At 39.6% G+C, this 14936-nt stretch overlaps 1 protein-coding gene across 1 annotated transcript in view; it reads left to right on the top strand.

Moving 5' to 3' along the window:
• raver2 (ribonucleoprotein, PTB-binding 2) overlaps nucleotides 1-14936 on the top strand; it is a 94621-nt gene that overhangs the window by 38955 nt on the left and 40730 nt on the right. Inside the window, exon 3 of the mRNA XM_074636710.1 lies at nucleotides 13430-13737. Within this exon, the coding sequence (XP_074492811.1) occupies nucleotides 13430-13737 (308 nt within the window). The remainder of the gene's footprint in view (nucleotides 1-13429; nucleotides 13738-14936) is intronic.

The raw sequence follows: 14936 nt of genomic DNA, 5'->3' as shown, positions 1-14936 counted from the left end.
CCACATCTGGTCTTAAGTCTTCAGAGTGCATCAACAGAGGAAGTCGTGCCTCCCTGAGGTATTGTCATGATCCAGTTTTGAATATGCAGATTTCTCAGTGTGGTCTTGTTTTTTTGTGTTAGAGAGAAAGAAATAGACGGGAGAGTGAGAGACCAAATGAGCTAAGATGTAATTGAAACATTCTTTCTATTGCATTTGTTTAGATTCTTTAAATGTATTGATTTAAATATGACAATTTGTCATAACAAATACTCTTTTTTTGTATCTTGAATCTATTCCCTTTTGTAGTGTATGTAGTTTCTGAGAAAACAGAACCTTCTGGTTTCACTGGTGTGCATGTGAGTGAGAGAGTGAGACATTGTCACAGGTGTATGGTTTCACTAATGTGTACGAGAGCTGAAGATTACGTTGACTCACATTAGGGCCTCAATTAATTCATATTTCCATTATTGATTAACCTGCCAATTATGTTCATGATAAATTATTTTGTCCATTAAAAGTCAGATTTTTTTTTTAAATGCCTTTTATAATTCAAATTCCTTGTTTTATCTGACTCCCAAAGACATTTTTATTAGTATTGTATAGTAATATGATTTTTTTCCTAATCCTTCTCAAAGAAAAGCATAAAATCCTTTGGCTTTTTGCTTGAAAAGTGAAATGATTCATCAATTACAATTGTACAGGTGTCTGTGTTGTTGTGTCTGTACATGGTGACACATCTGTTTTCAAATACTCCATTTGAGCCAGTTTTGTCATTTAAGATTAGATTTAGGTATTTGGTTAGATCATAGATCAAATGCAGTATTTTTTTCACTCAAGAAGAGGGGAAGGCAGAAAGGACAGGAAGGAGAGGAGTGGAAAGCACCTGCAGAATGGGTGGTGGTAGGATGTTAAGGAACTGAATTGATGGATGGAGGATGAAGGTTAGGATTGACTTAAAATGACAGATTGTCTGACTAATGGTAGAAATGGACGGACGGGGGGGAGGGCATGACGGAGAGAGAACAATGAGAGAGACGGAGTCATCTACTGGAAGGATCAATAGATGATGAATTGATGATACAATGGCCGACAGGGGCGGGATCTCATGCACAATTAAAAGGCATTATTTTCATTTTTTTTGCTGTCCGAAAGTATTTGGTGTCAAAGTTTTTTCGTCAAACTGCAGACTCCTAGAGTAGCTGTACTTGCTTTTATCATTTGTTTAAATTCAGATTTAAATCAGAAGGCACTATTTTATTTATGTTTCCACTAGAATGCAATCCACATGTATACTACAAAACTGTACAAAATTATATGTGTGGATATGTAAAATGACGCACCCGTTTTTAGAGTGAAATGTTTCAAAGAGGGACAGAGCTGCTGAGTGAACAATGCAGCCGTGGGCGGGTGAGTAGGCGGCTGGTTGAAGAGACGCCGAGTGGCAGATCCACTCAGCAACTGCCTCTTATGCATCTCATCCCTCCAGTTCTCTATCTCTCTGTCCATATACATCAAACACCCACCAACCTCATATACCTTTCTATAACATTTCAATACTACTGCTACAGCTGATAACAACAAACACAGTAATAAGAAATCTTGTCATACGTGTTTGATTCTGTAGCCACTATTTCTAAATATTAATATCTTTGTAAAGTTACTTGTTTAAAAGTGATTTTATATTCTGTTACATTTGGTGACTGCTGAATTAATGTTGCAATCAAATTTCAAGATGATTCTGGCTCCCCTGCTTGCCTGCATCTTGCTCCACACTTGTCGCATCTCGAGTCCCACCTGTTTGTGGTGTTTTTGCTGTTGCAGAACTGAATTAGACAAGAGATGCCTGCACAAAAGCTGATTCTGACATTCAGGTGTGCAGTGGGGACGGAGGAAACTTTGCCACATCCACAATTACTGCTTTGGATGATTTCAGTTAAACAAACAGCTTTTAGTTGGGTTAGGGCCTAAAATATAAATATATATTATTAAGGGATGTCAATCGATTAGAGTATTTAATCGTGATTAATCGCAAATTAATCGCACATTTTTTATCTGTTCAAAATGTACCTTAAAGGGAGATTTTTCAAATATTTAGTATTCTTATCAACATATGAGTGGGCAGATATGCTTGCTCTATGCAAATGTATATATATATATTTATTATTGGAAGTTAATTAACAACACAAAACAATTACACATATCGTACAGAAACCTTCACAGGTACTGCATTTAACATAAAAGATATGCTCAAATCATAACATGGCAAACTGCAGCCCAACAGGCAACAACAGCTGTCAGTGTGTCAGTGTGCTGACTTGACTATGACTTGCTCCAAACTGCATGTGATTATCATAAAGTGGGCATGTCTGTAAAGGGGAGACTCGTGGGTACCCACAGAACCCATTTTCATTCACATATCTTGAGGTCAGAGGTCAAGGGACCCCTTTGAAAATGGCCATGACAGTTTTTCCTCGCCAAAATTTAGCGTAAATTCTGAGCGTTATTTAACGACATGGTTGGTACCAATGGATTATTTAGGTTTTCTAGTTCCACATGATACCAGTATCTTCACTCTAGCTTTAAAACTGAGCCTGCTACAACCTAAAAATCGCAGGTTGCGTCAGTGCTTTAAAGAAATGAATGGCGTTAAAACAAATTTGCATTGACTCGTTATTATCACGTTAATTTTGACAGCCCTAATATTATTATACACAAAGGTTGGGTGTTAAATCATGGTGGTCAGCTCCGGGAAGAGGACCCACTTCCTTTGTAGATATAAAGGGCTCATTCTAAGGTAACAAAAACACAACGATTCTTATTTTCAGGTGATTATACACTAAAGAAAACATTAATATTATATTCCATTTCTGCCAATAGATCCCCCTAAATGCTACACACTGTTCCTTTAAAGAATATTTTTGAATCATAATAAAAATCTACTGAACCCAAAAAATATTCAAGCCCTAATGTAAGCTTGAAGCCTGCAATGGAAGTGGCTGCAGCACTGTGGGGAGGACTGATGGATGAAAACAGCGATAGAGAGGAGAAAAAGGGAGCAGAATGGAGAGGAGGTTGTGGTGGTGATGGAGAGGAGAGTGTGGGAGGGCCGACGTGTTGGAAGACAAAGGACTCTGAGGATGAGAGGACCCGCTGGAGAGAGAGGGAGAGGATGAGAGAGGAGCACGCAGCTCGTCTGAAGTGTTTACTCATGTAGATGCTGTAGCACAGTGGCGGGGAGGAATATAAAGCCACAGAGACGTAAGGGAGGATGAGGGTTTATTGGTGCTACAGAGGCACAATCGTGGCTGTGTCATATCTGTTGTGTGTGTTTATATTTGTAGACACAACTTGCTGGTGCCACTTCTCATTCTTCCATTCTCGTCCTGTTTTTATCTTTTATTTGTGAAATCGTCTTTTGTAACGTATGCCTTTCAGACAATGCAAATGTTTGGATAGCCTTTCAGATCACAGCTTCTTCATCTCAGAGATGATGTTTGCTGTGATCTGAGGATTTATACACTTTGCAGTTCGCAGTCAAAAACATCCTTGGGGGGCCTTCATTGTTAGGATGAGTCACAGGAGACTCGGTGCTCTTACTGGTGTGTATAATCTGTGTGTGTGTGTGTGATTGATAAGGAAAGAGCAGCAGATCCATAGAGAGCTCATCCTTCACACACACAGACAGATGATATTACCTTTAGTTCAGGTTTGAAATTGCAATAATGATGTAATTTCTAAACACCGTCCTCGGCTCCGTGGTTTCCTCTTATCTCCCTTTCATCTCTAAAGCAAATTGAAATCTTACACATCATTACTCAAGGAACTTTTCACCTTTAGCACAGAAGAAGAATCGGTGAAATGGATGAAATTATAATTTTCTCACTTGATGGCCTGTAAAGGATGAAGGTATCATAAAAAGATAATAGATGACACCCAGGCTGGTTGTTGGTGAGATTTCTCTCTTAAATTGTTTTGTAGTGTTGCTCTGGGATCACTATTTTGAATAATAACCTGTCTCTTGTCAAAGCTTTCAAATGCAAAATAGGAAAAAAGAGAAATTAGCTGTAAGTCAAGGTTATATCAAGGTGCTGTTTGGATCCTTCAGGTGTACTTTGCTTATTCAATCTTTTGTTAATCATAGTCTAACTAATTTTGATCATTGGCCTACAAAATTTAACAACCAGGGTCCAGCTATTTTACTGAATATCAATAAGTTGACGATATAATTTAAAACTAGACAAGTCCACAGCCATAGTGGCTCTGTGAGGCTGCATTGAGTGATGCTTTATGTCAGCATGCTAACATGATGGTATTTTGCAGCTATAATGTTTACCATGTTTACCATCGTAGCCTATGTTGTGTTCACGTCATATGGGATGAGTAATGAAAGTACAGGCAGACTGATAGATGAAGAGTCAGAGAGGTGGGGAAAGATTCCTTTGTTAACTGACAATTCAAGATGGATGTATGATTACTAAACTGGACTTTTAAGGGTTTAAAATATTGTGCATAAACACGATTACATCATATCCATTATATTTGGGTTAATTATATTGAATGACAAACTTTAACTGACGGCTATGTTTACTTGTTTTTTAAGTGCCAATTCGCATATATCAGAGCTTTCAGAAATTATTGAGTTTCCCAGTCGTTAATTACAACTTGGATGTTGATGTCAACAATATTTACAAGTCAACCCTGACTCCTACAAAATTACATTACCACACAACTAGTGAACTTTGACTTTTAGTTTAGTTTCACAGTCTCCTGGGGGAAAGTCCTGTGTTTGTTGGACCCATCCACCACCTCTCCCTCCTGCTCTTAGTGGATGTTCTCGCTTGTTATACTCCTTATTATGCCACATATCTTTGAATAACGTTATTATTAGGGCTGTCAATCGATTAAAATATTTAATCGCATTCAATCGCATGATTGTTCATAGTTAATCGCATTTAGCTTAAAAAATATGCTCAAATCATAACATGGCAAACAGCTGTCAGTGTGCTGACTTGACTATGACTTGCCCCAAACTGCATGTGATTATCATAAAGTGGGCATGTCTGTAAAGGGGAGACTCGTGGGTACCCATAGAACCCATTTTCTTGAGGTCAGAGGTTAAGGGACCCCTTTGAAAATGGCCATGACAGTTTTTCCTCGCCAAAATTTAGCACAAGTTTGGAGCGTTATTTAACCTCCTTCGTGACATCTTATTTAATCTGAGCAGGCTACAACCTAAAAATCACAATTTGCGTTTATGCGTCAAAGAAATTAGTGGTGTTAAAATTAATTTGCGTTAACACGTTATTATCGTGTTAACTTTGACAACCCTAGTTATCATATCACGTAACTTTGATACGTGGGGGGGGATGCTATTCAATCGAATTATACTTTCCAATGAAAATTGTACACATTTGTTTTCTAGTTATCAGCTTGAAATTCAAGGAGTTACCAAGCATTTTTTAAAGTCATCAAGAAAGAATTCACATGTGGATTGAACTTCTGGAGCGTTTTCCCCTGTCAGCCCGCTGAGTTGATTACTTCTGTGAGACGCCTTTCTCCACCTGAGACTTTCATCTAGGCCTCAGGGCCAAGATGAAACAGCAGGACCACCTTCCACACAGCACGAGGACCAGCCCCTCGAGTTTCAGGGGTCCGTCGCGGCGTTCGTAACTCCCCTGTTTTTAATTAGCTGCTTCAACGGGGAGCGTGGCAGCAGAATTGCAGCCTTCGAGGTGATTTCAACGGAAGATTTTCTTTTCTTTTCTTAGCCCCTACACACTCCTCATAGGAGCATGCGTTATAATCGACACGCTCAGAAGCAGAGACCCATAATTAACACGTATGCGCTTTTGTTATTCTTTTTTTTCATGTTTTCTCTTTGTGTTTTTTTTGTGGCAAAGTTCACTTGGAAGCCCACTCAGTGATTGCCAGGCTGTGAATTATAAGATTATTTTGTAAGCTATTTAAGCGTCTTAGAGGTCTCCCTTTCACTGCTGGAGAAAGTATTGAGCAGAATTTGACGTCAGCCCCCGCTTGTCGGGCTGCACTGTGTCATTAGAGGCAATAAAAAGAGAGAGAGCTTTAGCATAAAGCCCAAACCATATTCTCTCCATCTCCTCGTAATGCCTAATGTTAGGTGGCGTACTTAGCGGGTTAAAACCAGATTAGGCTCTCAGCTTAGTGTAAGAGATCCATTACAGTGTGTGAGTGTGTGTGTGAGTGTGTAAGAGTATTAGATGGGGTTTGAGGTAATTGATTTGGGTGGAGGCGGTATCTGAAGACAGACAGAGGCACATGGAAATGGAGATAGGGAAACTGGGAGCGAAGTGGTGAGAGAGACCAAAGGACAGACAGGCATAAAGCCAATAGATATGAAGGAATACAGTAGTCAGAGAGCAGTAAGGTGGGAAGGAAAGGCGCAAAAAGACAAAAACGAAGCGATCGATGGAGATGCAGTAGAGGGAGGAAGACAAGTACAGGCAGGCTGATAGATGAAGATTCAGAAAGGTGGGGATAGATTTTCTTGTGTGTTAGCCCGATCCTGACCTGACCTTGCATTAGATCTGCCTACATTGATGTTCTCTGTGAAAACTAAGACGCCTGTGGAGCAGATGTCCCGATTGTTGCTCATTTCAACATTTTCCATCCAAGACTGCAGCGTCTACCGGATCTGCACATGCACTGAGTCATAGATGCCTGCACATATTTTATACACTTTGTAGTCTTTGTATTGTATTTTTTAACCAAATAGTGTGGACATAGGGGTTGGTCGGTATGCAGATACAGACTGTAGCTTTGATGTAAGATAAAAGAGGTGGTGTTTGTGTGCAGGTCAGCGTTACAGATGCTTTTAAGCCACCTCCAGATCTCCTGTGTGCTCCGCATATATTTTACTGTTAAATAGATTTTGATTTGACGGCCCGCATCAGAGTTGAAAGGGAACATACATGTTCTGCCAACATTGAGACAATGTCCAGATTGTCCATAGCTGCTCCCTGCATTTAAATTTGATTAACAATATAAGTCCGTTATCAAGAGAAAATCCCAACAAGTTTCCGGCTCCTCAAATGTGAGGATTTCCTTCTTTCTGTGTTTTATATCCTTAAAACATCCCGTTTGGACCAAACAAGCAATGTGAAGACGTGATCTTGGGTAGTGGCGCCAGCAGCCGTAATGAGTGATGAGTTGTCGTTATGAGGTTTTGGAGGTCTTGCTATTGCACATTGTTGTTACTGTCCAACTATTGATGCTGTTAAACAAGGGAATCCGATGCTTTTGCGCTAAAGGACGACTTTTATTGCACTTTTCTCTGGGCTATGGCGCCTAATGCACGGGCTTACTGAAGCTGAAGCCCCGGCAGTGAAAATCTTGTTTTTGAAAGGCTAAACGGCAACAAATATGGATTGACGCAGAATATTTCACGAGGTTAAAACATGTTGTGAATTTTGGAAATGATCATAAACGTACATCTATCTTTTTTCAATACATTTTGACTTTTGGACTTTACAACAAAACGAATCAATAGATTTGAATGTTAATTTAGAATTTGAATGTCAACGTCATGAATGTGTGTGTACTGTATGCATGTATGTATGTGATATGTGTGTGTGTCAACAATTATGTGTTGAAATGTATATAAATTATTGTATGTTAAAATGTTTTTAATGTGGATTCTTGGAAGATTAGCCAACGAGATAAAAGAGAGAATGAATGAAGCTTCTGAGCTTCGAACCATTCAGTGCAGCCCTACATATTGTCTTATATTGATGAGTTTCACATTGTGTTTACTGATGAGGAGGGCACTTTTTGTTACTGTCCATTGAAAGGGGGTGCTGCATTAATGTTGTGAAGAGACGGAAGGTCTTTCACTGTCCATAGCCCCAGGGCCTAAAGTAATATTAAAGCACTTCTTCTTATCTTATCTTATTCAGCTGGCTGTTGCTGTTTTTCAGGCCTATTGGCTTTGAAATGTTTGCAGTAGGCTAATCAGAGTTTTATGGTGGTGGTGATGTATTGGCAACATTGGTGCAAAAAAAACACATAAATCAATCTTTCTCTCTCTTGCTCGCTCACTCGCTCGCTGAGTAGACTGCGTATGTGTGTGCATGGGAACCTTGATGTGAAAGGTAGCCTATAAATGGGCGGGTGGTTATTGTGCACACTATGAAATACTATGAATCCTGCCGGCGCCACTGATTGTGATGAAAATCCCCCCTCCTCCCCTCACATTTTATACACTTAACAATTAATTGATTAATCAAAAAATAACCAGCAAATTAATTGATAATGTGGATTGTTAGTTGCAGCCCTACCTTCATTTTTTATAGATATTCAAATCTATCAAACGCAGTTTCTTTTTTTTCCTCACCTTGTCATAGAAATGTGAACTTTTTACAGTTGTTTGAGTTGAAGTTAAGCATGCTTGTTTGACACCTCTTTATGACACTGTAAGGTCTGCCCAGAACTTTAGGAACTGGTTTGTGCCAACAATGTTGGTCTTAAATGAATATGAAATATGCTTGAAAGGTGGCTCTAAATGTTAGCAGCTTGCTGCTGTTGAGAACGACTGCTCTAGTTGATTTCTTGGAAAATGTCGAACATATGCAATAATGGTGGAAGAGTGGATTCTGACTCATGAGTGGTTTGAGAAGTTTCTTTTGGGGTTTTGATAAGTTTTTAAACTTTTGTTTTGCCTTGCCATACCTTCAGGTTGTGACGGAGCTGAACACGCTGTCTTGAAATAGAAGCCACATAGATGCAACCAGCTTCGACTGAGTAATCATAGTTTGTGATTGTAGCACCATTTTTAGCACCAAAAATCACTCATCACTCTGACGTTTTCTGGCTGTGTTGCTACCTCTGATGAGTGGCAGAGACACCAGCTGCCAATGTTTTCATTTGAATAATTTAACAAACAATCACTGAGTGATTTATGGGACTGGAACCTAAACTCCAGCATTCAACTTTCCATTTCCTATTTCCTATATATCGTGCACTCAGGATGACTTGGCATTATGTGATGTTGCATTTGTCACTGTATTGTTCAGATGCTGTGTGTGGTTGCTGAGGAGTATATCACCTCATACTTACTCATTACGGGAGATTCTCAAATATATATGGGATATATAGGGACATAAATGTTACTCTATCCTACATTTCAATATATATATATATATATATGTAGGATATATATATATATATATTGAAATGTAGGATAGAGTAACATTTATGTCCCTATATATGATGATCATCACGTTATCCAGGTTTGTAATCAGTCTTTGTCTCTTGATATCTTCATTCTGTATCATTTAAATACACACTCAGTATTTGAGGATGAAGCCTCTTTGGTTTGAACAAATACTAAATTTGAACTCTGTGTGGTGGATTTGGCTTCTCTGTCTCTCATCATCAGTAATAGAAGACAAGAGCTAAGAGTGATACTCGACTTAGCCTCCACACTACCAGTTTTCAGGCTTTCACTTTCACTTCCAACATGTAAATGGGAACACAAAAATGGGATACCTCAAACAATCCTTTTCGTACCCAGATCTAGAAAAAAAAAAAGACTATTTGTCCGATTATGCGAGTGGAGTGGAGCTCAAGCGAGCGGGGAGTGTAAGCGGAAGGATTTTGGTTGGAACACAGAGCAGATTTTTTAAAAAGTTGGAGCGTCGCCTTATCTCCCGTTCCGTCCCACTCCAATTTCACTCCGATCTCACTCACACCAGGAGTCCCAAGCCTGCCCGTGCGAGCCCAACTCAGAATATGTAATTGCGGCGGCTGCGTAGGATTGTTTTAGACTTGTGTGATCCAAACATTTCCAATAACTCCAGAGCGTTGTAAAGTCCAAAAGTCAACAGTTATTGAAAAAAGATAGATCTAATTATTTCCAAAATTGACAACATGTTTTAATCCAACGAAATATTTTGCTTCAGTCCATATTTGTTGGTGTTTAGCCTTTCAAAAACAATATTTTCACTGCGGTCAAAAATTACAGTTCAATGTGTTGTATATAAGGAAACTGGAAACAGCCTCAGGCACCACCCTGATGAAGTCAAGGTAGCTGAAAACATTTGGTGAATAAAGCATGGTGTCCTGGAGAAGAGTTGTGCGATGTGTTTTAATTTTGAAGGACTTGCATTGAAGCAAAAACAAACCATATCAGGATAATAGTGTGTAATGTATGTAAATAGTAATTAGTAATAAGTAACTATAGTAGCTCCAAACTCAATAAAACACAACTCAACCGACATGAAATAGTCTCTGTATTAGATGTGTTTGAAATACACTTCCCCAACAGTAGCCAATTTATGCATGGTGGGAGCCGGTATGTTCTCTTGTGAAACACTATTTCAAAAACAACATGTGCAGGACTTCAGGGTCAAAACAGCAGCAGGCGAGTCCGGAGCTTTGATAAAAGACATTGTGTTGTGTTCTCGTCCAGGTGTATGACCACAGGGGCAGTGATGTCCGGAGGCATGGTGACATTTTCCTGCAGGTCAAAAGCTCACAGTGCAAGGCCTGCACCTGTCTGTAGTGTTTAAGGTGCTCTTTAATGGATCTCTCCAAAAATCACACAAACTGCTTATCCTGTTTCATTTTGATTAGATACATTTTGACCAGCCCAAATCTGAGCTTCGGCTAAATCGGCACAATCTTTTGTTCAGCACGAAAAAGTACACTTTGTGCTATTCTACTACTGTACAATGAATCTTTATCTTATCTCCTTCTAGGATGTGATGCAACTCATTTAAAGCCTGAACACTGGTAGAAGTTGTTCATCACGAAGCCCTTTAACTTCATCACCATGGTTACACTGGACCCCAGAAATTGTTTCCCAGTATCAAATAGCATTTTTATTTTTATGCATGTTTGATTTGGCCGTACTGATGCCCTGTGTGTTCCAACTTGACTTCACGGTTATGTTTGCAATTCAAATGAATTCTCTTTGCTCTTTGACACTTCAGGGTGCCAGAAGGTGCCGTAGTTATTTTTTACTGCTCAGCAAAGTCTGCTGATTATAAATGGTCAAATCTGAGAGCTGCATAATACAATTTCACTTTTAAACTGCTGGTCTCTTGAGCAGGTCCAATGGGGCAGCAGAAACACTGCTTAGTAGTTTCAACATAAGTTGTCTAGGGTGATGATGGAAAGTCTCATTTCCCTTTTTATCCATATTTTTGCAGCTGTGATGTGACTTGATGATTCTCTGGTCAGAAGTCACAGCTGTTTTCACAGGATGTTAGTAGTAGTAACGTACTACTTAGACATTTTATGAATTATTGGATAGTTGATTCCAGCATTGTGTATATTATGTAATTGTTTCAGCTGACATACTGTATATATCAGTGTTATTCAGGAACTGGGCAGAGATCCCAGTTTTCCCTCCTTGTTGAGTTTTGTGGTGGTTTAGTTTAGGGCTGCCCCCTTTTAATAGAGTAGTCGACTAATTGCTCATTTTGGTGTTAGTCAACTAAGATATCCTTTGTCGATTAGTTGTTTTTTATGCTTTTTCCAAGCTGAATGACTTACAGTATTTCCAAGAAACTTATGAGCACATCTCTGGTAAACACAACATTTAAAGTTGTGCTTTTGTGTGATTCTTTGTGGAGAAACTCAGTTTTATAGATCTGTCGATTAAATCAACTAATTGATTAAAGGACAAAATCGTATGAGTGTTAGTCGACTAAGAATGTCGCCGGTCAGTGCCGCTCGACATCAGACACCGACACACCGGGTACCCCTCTCGCGTTACTTTTGGATGGACTGGGGAAGTCATGTCAATATACGCTCGTTACATGCATAGTGTCCTTTCAAAATTAACTTCGGTTTCCACAAGAACTTAGGTTTAGACAACACAACCACTTAGTTGGGGTTTGGAAACGGTTGTGGTTGACGTTAACTTAACTGACTAGCGACCCACGTGACTCATGGGACTGACAATACCGACGACTCACGTGACTAACGACTGACGTGAAAAAACAAGTCAATGTTACTTTTAGTTTCACACGGGACACGAACACCGGTCTCCTGGTTGAAAGTCTTGTGTTTGTTTGACCCATCCACCAGCCCTCCTGCCCGCCCTGAGCGGACTCTCATGCTATTAATACTACGTCACTTGCTCCGACCGTCGAATATCGCCCCGGGTGGGTTTACATTGAAGTGAGTTGAAAGCCCGGTTTGTCACATATTGTCGCTAAAGGGTACCTCCGTATGCTGGTTTCCGATGCTGAGGGGCGCTGCCCAATCGTGTTGGGAGTGAGACCGGGTTGTTAGTTTTGGTTATTCATTTGAGTTTTTGTCTTTTTCAGTGTGTATGTTGTTTCCTTTGAGCCTGTTGTTTTTACATATCACATACACATTTACTACACATTACAGATCAATTTATTACCACCTCATTTCAAAGCCCATGAATCCGTCCGTGGCAGTTTTCATGTGAGGCTGTTTAAGGCTTCATAGGCTTCTAGTGTTCTTCACATTCACCGTGTTCCTCCCTTTCAGCCTAATTAAACAGTTGTTTATGTGTGTGGTTTTATCAATGGGGTTTTACACATTGTGTTTTTATTTTTTTAATCTTGGAGCTAGGTATCACCGTTAAAAGGAAAGGAAGCCTATTGGGAATTCGTATCAAGGCTGGATTGTAATTTATGAATAAATCTCAAAGCTTCATCAATAGACTTCACTTCACAGGACGGCTTTTCTCATTTTGTAGGCAAAAACTGACAGCCTCTAGACAGGTGATAACCTTTGTTGCTTCACGGGACTAAGATGAAATGGGAGTTTTCTTTCAAATACAGCTGACGTATTCAGTTTCAGGAAAGGGAGAGAGATCATCTTCTGGAAAGAGAAAGAGAAAACAAACATGAAACTCCGGCCGTGATTGGTAGAGATACTCTGTGATGATAATATGACGTTAAGAAATATTATCACTGGCATGGAAAAGAGGCTATCATTTGTCTTTAGGTATCATAATTAAATTGCCATTAGTATTTAACTGTAGTATTCATCAGTATTACTGTTTCTCTGACACATATATCAGTTTAGATATGGTGTGTATGTGTGTGTGTCACAGTGGATTCCCCCTACATAGTGGCTCCCTATTGGCTTTCTAGCTAATGTGTTGTCTTTCTCTCTGTGTATCTGTGTGTCTGTCTTTATGACTGTCTGTCAAACTTTTATAACTTTTTTTTTTTGCCACATTCGGCCTGTCATTTATTTTCTTTGCTTTTCATGTGAGTTGTTTTTTGCATGTTTCTTGACTGTGTGCATCCTCCACTCCAAACTGCTTTCTGCCTGTTTTTAAATGTATGTTTATGTTTGTCTCCGTCTGCTCGCCTATCACACGTCCTCGTCCATTTACGTGTGTGCGTCTCTTTCTTTGTGTCTGTTCTTCGTCTCTGTCTGTGTTTTCGTCTCGTCGATGTCTCCATAATGTCCCCTCCTCCAGCCTTTGTGACTTTGCTGAACGGGGACCAGGCTCAGGATGCCATCCGCTCCCTCCATCACAGCACTGTCCGGGGACGCCTGATCAATGTCACGCTGCAGCCCACCGACTCCCTGCTCTGCCTCACCAACCTGCCCCACACCTTCACCGCCCAGCAGTTTGAGGAGACGGTGCGCGCCTACGGGAACATCGAACGCTCCTTCCTGGTGTACAGCGAGCTGACGGGCCACTCCAAAGGATATGGGTTTGTTGAATACATGAAGAAGGATTCTGCTTCACGGGCCCGTTCTGAGCTGCTGGGCCGACCAATGGTATGTTAGAGCAGTTGTTATAATGATCCTGTTATGTTTGATTATTTCATCTTAATAGTTACATTTATCTATATGACTGAAAGATGCCAAAGGGCTCCTGTTTTTTGAACCCTTTGGATGAGGACAAAAGATGCACTTTAGTTTGCTGGGCTAAACCTGCGCTAAACTTGAATTGATTTGACTTGAATTGGCTCGATTTGACTGCATTTAGAGGGGAACACCACGTAAATTAAGAATTCCAATATGTTATTTCCATGACCGAGGAAAATTCAATCAATATTTGTGAACATGAGCTAATCTCTCTCAAAGCCAGAAACCAGAGAAGTAAGTCTCAAACTTGCGATGTCATAGGGTATAAAGTCTGGAGCTGCTCCACAGACAATGAATGGGGGGCTGATTTCTCGATTTCGTTCCACAGGATGTTTGTTTTCTTTTTTATACCCAAATGAGCTTTATTCTATTGTAGTGTTGTCAGTTGTGAAACAGAAAATGTTCCCATATACTCATAATATTCCTCCCTATAGAGTGCTGCAGGGTTGACTTATTTTTGTAGGCCCAAAAAACCCATTGACTTCCAGACGGAAATGCTAATATGCTAACTCATTTCCGCGTTTTAGGACTCATTCCTGCCGCACTCTATACATTGTCTATGGAGTAGTTCCACACTTTATACCCTATGACTTCACAAGTTTGAGTTTTAGCATTCTAGTTTTTGGATTTGGGAGAGATTTGTTCATGTTTACTAATATTTTTTGGACTGTTTTAGAAATAATATTTTGAAAATGGGCGTAGTTCCCTTTTAAATTTAAATGATTTTACTTGATTTGATAAAATCTTACCTCACTTTTTTTTTTTTAAGTTACCTGATTGTAACAACTGATTTGATTATACTGGATTGGACTACTGGCCAACACCAAGCAGGTTACATATTTATATAGATTGGGTTAATTTAGCTCCAAACTAAACTAAACTAAAAACTAAAAGTGAGCAGAAAGAGGAGTGATACATTTGAGTCTTTGGTCACATCCTCACATTGAGTTGTTTACTTCCACAAAACCTGACTGAAACTTGTAAACATCACTTGTGATTTGTAGAAACTGATCTTACAGGGGAGAACAGATAATGAGTACAAATACAGGTTCTGCTAGTTGAGTTTGGTTTCAATCTAACTCCTGAGTATAAAATATTGAATAGCAGGT

This window comes from Sebastes fasciatus, chromosome 5, assembly GCF_043250625.1.
Source record: "Sebastes fasciatus isolate fSebFas1 chromosome 5, fSebFas1.pri, whole genome shotgun sequence".
NCBI classification, from domain to species: Eukaryota; Metazoa; Chordata; class Actinopteri; order Perciformes; family Sebastidae; genus Sebastes; species Sebastes fasciatus.
The sequence above is the reverse complement of the archived record's forward strand: the minus strand, read 5'-3'. Positions and strand labels throughout refer to the sequence as shown.